At 42.6% G+C, this 8,500-nt stretch overlaps 1 protein-coding gene across 1 annotated transcript in view; it reads left to right on the top strand.

The window, feature by feature from the left end:
• The window catches only part of LOC118418414, a 14,480-nt gene that overhangs the window by 2,153 nt on the left and 3,827 nt on the right, over nucleotides 1–8,500 (top strand). Inside the window, exons 3-5 of the mRNA XM_035824311.1 lie at nucleotides 329–385; nucleotides 976–1,037; nucleotides 1,569–1,612. Of these exons, the coding sequence (XP_035680204.1) occupies nucleotides 329–385; nucleotides 976–1,037; nucleotides 1,569–1,612 (163 nt within the window). The remainder of the gene's footprint in view (nucleotides 1–328; nucleotides 386–975; nucleotides 1,038–1,568; nucleotides 1,613–8,500) is intronic.

The raw sequence follows: 8,500 nt of genomic DNA, 5'->3' as shown, positions 1-8,500 counted from the left end.
CGCGGCATTTCGCCAAGGCCCTAGAGACGCCGGTGAAGGAGGCTAGGGGTTCTGGGGTTCAAGCGCCGCCAAACTGACCATGCCAAACGGGTCTGACCCTTTTGCATGACTGTTTCTCGTCTCTGTAGTTGTTACAGATTACAGCCCCACCCGCCTAACTTCATCATGAAATATACCACCCCGATAAGGTTGGCAAGAACTGTCTGTAGCCGCCACGCATCAACAAATGATGCATGCGAACGATTGATTGATTGATTGATTGATTGATTGATTGATTGATGGATTGATAAGGTCCTAAAAAACGAACGGATGTTTATCATTTCTGCAGAAGCGAGGGCAGGTGACGGTGGAAATCAGCGATGGTATTGAAGACAAATCCTCGGTGGTGAGTTTCTTGTTCAGTTCTCACAGATGTCATTAGAATCCTATTAACATTCCGCAAATATAGTTCCACAAGGCTGGTGAAACACTAAGCTCCAGAAGGGGGTGTTATTTTCCGGTAGACAAGGAGTCAATATTTTTGTCAGAACTTCACTTGTGGAGTTTGTGAAACAATATATAAGAAAAATCGATATATTGGAACATAACGGAAAAGAAATTCTCTTCTGGAACTAAGGACTCCTTTAGGCAATACATAACGGATTTTCAAATTCCTGGAGGACGGTAACCTGCAGGTTGCCGACTTAAGCAGAGAATCCATTGTAGTCCTGTTAACGATCTTATTACACGCAAGTTAACCTGTGTCAAAGTAAGAATGCTGTATGTTTACTTGATGGAAGGGAAACGTATTCTGCTGTCTTTTTTCCTCCTACTGTACTTCTCCAACTAAATAAAAAAAAAACTGACCTACTTCTTTTTTCGTACGGATATTATTACTGGAGGTACAAAAAATTATAAAACCGTTGAATATTTCACTGACTGAGTTTTTTAATGCCTCAAACATGTTCTGAACGCCCTGAAACTTTCTCTCCTTAGCCGAAGTCACAGTGCCTGCCTTGCAGCAAGGAAAGCGATTGCGAAGCAGATGTAACCTTCTGGTAAGAAATTAGAGACAGCTGATGTATAACCTGCATTTACGTAACCGGTGATAAATCCTAGACAGGTGCGAGTGGTTATACCAATCTATAATTAGACCAGAATAAACCACCAAAAAACAGTTACTCAATCAACTGGATATGATCTATCACTCTCTCCGACCGTCTGACCGTTTCCCAAATCATATCCAGTTTCTTGAGTAACTGTTTTTGGCGCATCTGATTACCTGCATGTCTAACCTTCATCGACGCAATTGTACTTTATCTATTTTTAAAATTAATTTCACCTCAAGACAACTGGATGGACCTTCAACTTATAAAAGTTGAATTCCAAGAAGGTCCAGCATATACAGCACAAGACAGATGGACTACATTTAGTGGAACAAACGAGACCCAACATGTCAAACAAAACTACTGTCCATAAGTGGATCACCTGATCCTGTTTGCCATTCACCCAGATTTATACATCATGCTTAAAGATTATGATGAAGTCACAGTTTCTAAGATTGACTTGTCTTGCATCTGTCCTTGCAGTAATGACGGCCGATGTGAAGATTTTAGCCACGACTGTACCTGTGGTAAGATGTTGTGTACTTTTGACATTTGTAACTGTTTTTACCTTCGCCAAGAAGGTTATGTTTTCGTCAGCGTTTGTGTGTGTGTGTGTGTGTGTGTGTGTGTGTATGTGTGTGTGTGTGTGTGTGTGTGTGTGTGTGTGTGTGTGTGTGTGCGTTTGTGTGTGTGTGTGTGTGTGTGTGTGTGTGTGTGTATGTCTCCGTGTGTGTGTGTGTTCGTGTTTCTGTCTGTGTGTGTGTGTGTGTGTGTGTGTGTGTGTGTGTGTGTGTGTAAGCATGATTTTCAGTAGATAGCTCTTGTGGTCAGTGACGTGACATGAGGTTGGGTCCTCTTTTTTTGGAAATGGAGGGGCGTTTCAGTTGCTAACTTTGATAAAATAAGCCAAGAGGAGACGAATGAATTTTCAGGATTTTTGAACTGTGACCGATATAATGGTATATAACAAAAATATTGTCTTTTCTTGTCTTCTTGTCTTTTTTTTGTGATTTCAATTATGAATCTATATATATATCGGTGCTATGAATCTTCATTCGGTCACTATGAATCCTCATCGGTGCTATTTTATCATATGATGATGATAGAAATTATGCAAATCCGAGCTTACTCTGCATGATCAATGAGAAACATGTACATTGTGATCGCCTACTTACCTGCATGTATGCAGGTAACGTTATGGTTTTCAGGGGCGTGGGAACTTTTGGAAGCTGGGGATTTAGGGCGCTGTATCTCAAGAACGGATGGTGCGAGCACGACGATTTTTGGTACGTGGGTTGGGGGTGGTGACTTGACACTCAGGTTTGATTTTGGGCCTCCTGGCACTTGAACTTGATATTGTAGGTGTCATTTTTTGTGTTTTTTGGGCACTTTTGGCGCTGTGTGTCCGGAACGATACGCGCGATTGCAACGATTTTTGGTGCATGGGTGGGGGGTTGTTGCTTGTTGCCTAGGATTGACTTTGGGCCTTGTCGCGTTTGAACTTGACCCGGCAGGTCGAATTTTGTGTCCGGGAGGGGTATTTCCGGAGTTATATCTTCTGAACGGTTGTTGGTGCGGGCGCGATGATATTTGGCACATGTGTTGGCGGTGGCTGAATAATTCTCAATTTTGATTTTGGCGCCCTTGGTGCTTGAACTTGACATTCCAGGTTACCTTTTGTGCGGGCACGGGGCGTGCGCTGTATCTCCGGAACGCAAGGTGACATTGTGTTGCTTTTTGGTACGTGAATTGTTGGTGGTGTCCTGGTGGTCAGGTTTGATTTTGGGCCTCCTAGTGCTTGAACTTGATACTGTAGGTTGACCCTGTTTTCGTGTGGTTGGGGCATCCCCCTATTATCTGCTTGGTTGTGAAAACAGGTGATGGTCCAGGGTTTGGGTTGATTGAGAGGTCTTACTTAACATGTAGAAGCGTCATCTGTTTTTGCACTGGCCTCTGCCACTTCAATGTATCAGGTTACTTTCTATCAACAGTGTCTGACCTGCCAGATGATGTATTAGTATCTGTTGTGTATTGGTTAGGTACAATTTGAGTTTGCTACTTAGTCTGACTTTGTGGTATTTTGAGAGCTGTGTAGTACCGAGTTTAAAGTTCTGGTACAAGTTCCTTTACCCTGTGTGGCAACAAGGACGGCAATCAGCAGAAGATACAACTTTCTAAAGTGGAGAAGAAATGTATAAAGCTTGAGTGTTAGAAAAGGTATGTATATGATTTTTCCTTCTTGCTGTTTCTTTGGGGTTGCCATTTCCGTATTGTATGCAGGTAATTTGTAGTTTGGGGCTATTCATATTCGCTTGATTTTTGGGCCTGCTTAATCTATAGTACGGGCAGGGTTAAGTGGTAGAGACTTTGTTCTGTTTTAAATTTAGTATCGTTTGTTGCATTTTGTCACTGCAAAAATATGATGAAATTGTTTTCCCCCTCTAAGCAACTGCTCGTTGATTTTGTGGGATGTTTGCTTGGTGTTCACTCTGACTACAACAGCTTTCTGAACTTTTTAAAGCAGCAGCAGCTTGCCATCTATGAATGGGATTGACAAGGACATTTTGAATAGTAAATTCTGCTGTTGAATTTGGCTTAGGTACTTCAAGAGATTTAGGTTTTAGTTGGACGGATTGAATAAAAATATCATACCACCCTGGGGACTAACTGTTGCTGCTGGATGGGGGCTACCACTATTCATATTGTCTATGGAACTACTGTAAAAATATAATTGGTCAAATTATGCAAATAACCTTCCAGTGCCAAGTGATATAACACTCCAGAAATAAATCTTTAATGAATATCAGTGCCACAGCCACACTAAGGAGATTTAGCAGCTGCATTAGGTCAGTACATTGAAATAGGAAGATATCAGTACTGAATATATCATATGTGACAGAATAACTACATGGGCCATCTGAGACAAAAAAAAGGTAGGAAAAGTCGTCTCAACAACTTCAAGGTACTGTGGTTGGTTACCTGCTTAAAAAATCCCAAATAAGTAATGTTCATCCATGCCCAAACTTACACATTCCCAAAATGGAATTTCAGACTTTGGCATGGTGCAGTCAAACCAACAAGGTAAAAATCTCACTTTTCCAACCACGCAACCACGGACGAAAAGGAAAAAAAAATAAACAATAGGTCTACAGACACCCAATACATTTCATGCAGGCCTGAGGTCTACGAACTCTTGTTCTAAATATTTTTGGCTTGAAGACATTCTTTTGGCTTGAAATCAAAATTTTACTCAGAGGTGCAATAACTGTTGACTAATTGCAGTTCACCTCACCTCACCGATCCCATAGCCTCATCGGCTGTAGGGGCAGCAATGCCATCAACGCATTTTGTGAATTTTTACTTCATACTAGTCTTACTACATTATGACAAGCTAATGTATCCTTGGTTTGAGATAGGTTTTGTGAGGTGACATTACCCAGTGAGTGTGGCAACACCTTTTGGATTGCTGACCTGACAAACTACAACCATAACAGTAACAAATTTATCTTTAGTAGAGTGATTATCAGGATAGCAAGCCCCAAACATGCTTCCCAGCACTGCCATCTGCACAGGATTTACTGTCTGTTTTCTTCCTTTTTTGAAAGTGAGGAGAACAACCATAACAGTTTTATCTTTAATAGAGTGACTATCGGGTTAGCAAGCCCCAAACATGCTTCCCTGTACCGCCATCTGCACAGGATTTATCGTCTGTTTTCCCCATTTTCGGAAAGTAAGGAGAACAAGAATCCCTGGAATTTAAATATGCAAGTAAGCATGTTTCCAGAAGACTAAAATATAATAGTATGATGCAAGGTTGAGCCACACCTGTCTATTTTCTCGTTTCTTTGTCAGTTCTTAGCTAAAACTGAAGCAAGTCGTCAGGATGAAGAATTAGGGAGTGGTCACATATGTCTTGCAAACAATTGTGCTATCGCTAACTCAGGACATCTTTTTAGGGCAGCCATGCATGTGTCCTGCAAAGTTCAGCTGACTTGCTACACAAAAGGCTGTCTTACATGTTGGTGATTGGTTCCATATTGTACCTGCTTGAAAATTCTATGGCATCAAAATCATTGTATGTGACTGGACCCTATTTTCTAGGGAAGGATGATAAACATGAATCTGCATGACTGCCATGCACTCATGCTTTCCCTCTAAGATTCTGTTTCCGTATTGATTTTGCAGTTTATAACTTCACATTCTAAGAATCCAAGAAGCTGAAATTGAATTGGTATAGCCTTGTGTTAAGAGTTTTTTTACCCCTGGTGGCTGCTGATCAAGGGGTTGACCAACAATGCTCTACTGTCCAAGCTGAATCTTGACAGATCATTTGTGTATATATTCATGAAGTCAGAAACTTTGCCCCAGCAAAAGGTCACTGCCTTTATAGGAACAAACCACATCAGCTGTGCTGTTTGTACATCTTGGTTGAAAATAGTCACTGCATGTTAGGATACAAGGGTCTTTCTTTATTTGCAGGCAATCCTTGTTTAGTGCCTAGAAGAGGTCAATGGCCTTGCAGTGAAGTTATTTTTAAAAAACTCCACTGTTTTGGATATCAACTGATCAAGACTGTCAGTCAGGTATACATGTAGGTATTAACAGGATTTAAGGGAACCAAAGGGCTTTCCCAGGCCATACATTAATATGTGATAAAATTATTCCTACATATCATTAATGTACAAATCATCACTATTACATTGATAATTGTTGAAAAGAAGATAATTAGCCATATCATACATGTAAATTACATGGAACCACGTCAACTCTACTCCCTTATGCTCCTTCTATATTAATCATATACATATTGATTGTATATAATGGGAACATTTCATCATGGGGCTGTCTTTACAATTTCCTTAAAGCTTAATTCAAGAAAAAGAAATTGATGCCGAATACCACTGCAGTTAATATCATTGACAATGGTTGTGGTCCGTAAGTGCAGAAATCCAAGATTTAACCCTGTATTCTGTGGAACAAACATTCTCCTTTGTCGTGTCGTGAAGCAATAAATAAGACTAATGTGCCCAAGAGTGGTTGCCATGTCATTGCTTACGTTGGTAAAATATGTGGGCCATTGACCTCATCATGCTTATCCGGGGGAGTCAATCTGTTACCTGCCAGTGCCAGACAACTTCATGCCCCGTTTGCTGATTGGCTGCTCGATGAAATTATTCATGCAGGTTTGATGTTGATGAGAAGGTTAAAGATGAGGTGGACAGGCCTGCAGTGATCAATCAGTCCTTATATCCTGACGGATACAAGTAGCGACGCACAGTAGTTATGACTTGGCAGGGAGCAGTCAGGGGCGGATCCAGGATTTTGCAAAGGGGGGGGCGCATATGCTGTCGCACCTCAGGTCGTGGCCGAAGGCCACGAATGCGCAGCGTAGCTGCGCGGGGGGAGAGCACGAGAGGGGGGTTTCCCCCCTCTCGTTTGGGGGGTTTGGGGGGCCTCCCCCGAGAACTTTTTAAAATAAAGAGGCTCTCTGGTGCATTTTAGAGCAATTTCTGTGCAAAAATAAGCAACAAATCAACACTGACTTTTAGGGCTGAACAAATATAATAAACGAAAGAACACTGATTTTTATAGTTAGCAATCTCACATTCAACAATCATATTTTTGGCATGGGGGAACGGCCATCGAAACATGTCTTGAGCCGGTGGGAGGGCCATTGAAAAAAAAATGCCTATTAAAACGGGGTTTTAGGTTTCAGGTGGTCAAGATTTCAATTTTTCTCTGGACGTGCCTGGCGACGGCTTGCGCCTCCGGCGCCCACGACGCTCTGGCGCTCGTCGCCATCAAAAATCTTTTCCCCTGACAGAAATGTCATTACATTTAGCATAGTCTACCAGCAAAGTTTAAATTTATCCCTCAAAGTGCAGAAAATCCTGTTTCAGAGGGTTCAAATTTCAACATTTTTCTCCAGACCTACCTTGCGACGGCTCGTGCGCTCGAGGTTGTGAAAATACGTTGGGGGCGTCGTCGCCCTCAATAATATAAGCTAAAAACCCTACTAGAAAGGCTATTAAACTTAGCTTAGTCTGCCAGCAAATTTGTCCATCAAAAGTTAGGAAAGATCGTTTCAGATGGTCAAGATTTCAAAATTTTTCCGGGAGAGCATGCCACCGGACCCCCTAGGATTACGTCAATATAGTTCGCCCTCCCCATAAGAAATTTGCTGCAGCCGCCTCTGTCGTGTAATTCCATGTTCGCACGAAGTTTACGAAGACTAAAATTGGTATCAATATCGATCCTGTGTGCATCGGTTCTTTGTAAACGGAATGGTTCACGGACGGCAACGGGATGAAACATTATTTACGATGTTTACTTTCGTGACGGCGGGCTCTCTGCTGCGTGCATATATGACGTAATCATGCATACGATGGCGCGAAAATTTTTCGGCAAGTTTGTTGGTTGGCCGAAATAACTCCCGTTTTGGAATGATTACAGCAGTATTGAAGCGGTTTTCGTCACGATATCACTAAAATGTACCCAAGTCTCTTCCAAGTAGAACATTAATTTAGTTTCTTTTGTGTAAATATCGTACATGTGTAGTGGAAAAGATCGCCGTTTTTTTTTACCTGACCCATTTTGCATCAGCCCTCCCCCCCGGTAAATATCGTCAAGTCCCTTAGCGGAGACATATCGTAAGTTTGACACATTTTTACTCCTGACATTTACCGTCACAGTATGAATGAATTCGAATGAATGTTTAACATGTATTGTATCTTGCGTCGCTCAGTCCACATGGGCTAATAGGGCACCAAACTAGCAAATATAATAACAATATTAGAGTCAGATGGAACATAAGCGAGTTCCGAAGGAGGGCGTGAGTATTGCCAACGTCCTGGTTACGAAACATTCTGGCTATGCCCGCTAAGACCGACACAATGAGGAAGTAAAAGCGGGAGGAGTGCGCCTTGGTATTGTTGGTTAGCGGCTTTGTATTGTCGCCGCTTCGCTGAAACTTTCGCTGATTTTCTGGATTTATTTGTGGAATTCCTTTTTTTTTGTGGTCCAGCCGAATTTTTTTTTGGGGTCCAGCCAAAGGGGGGGCGCGCGCCGGGTGCGCCCCCCCCCTAAATCCGCGCATGGCAGTAGTAGTAGTAGCGCCACGATCAGCGGATTGTTACGGAGCGGTAATCAGTCTGCAGGAGTAGCGCGTGCGGGCGAGGTGGGATGGAGAACGTCACCAGCAACAGCACAGAGGAGGCAGGGGAGAGAGAGCGGTGGTGGGTGAGCTACACCCCTCGGCTGGGCGTGTGGAAGACTGTCATCATTTCAGTGGTGCTGATCCTGATCATCACCGGGAACTTGTTGGTGATGGTGGTTGTAAGGAAGGTCAGATCGCTGCCCCTGGTGAGCCGTGTGGGTATGTTCTCCCTGGCCTTATCGGACCTTATGGTAGGGAT

This window comes from Branchiostoma floridae, chromosome 6 (assembly GCF_000003815.2).
Source record: "Branchiostoma floridae strain S238N-H82 chromosome 6, Bfl_VNyyK, whole genome shotgun sequence".
In the NCBI taxonomy this organism is placed as follows: Eukaryota; Metazoa; Chordata; class Leptocardii; order Amphioxiformes; family Branchiostomatidae; genus Branchiostoma; species Branchiostoma floridae.
Note: the sequence above shows the minus strand (reverse complement) of the source record. Positions and strands in the feature narration are given on the sequence as shown.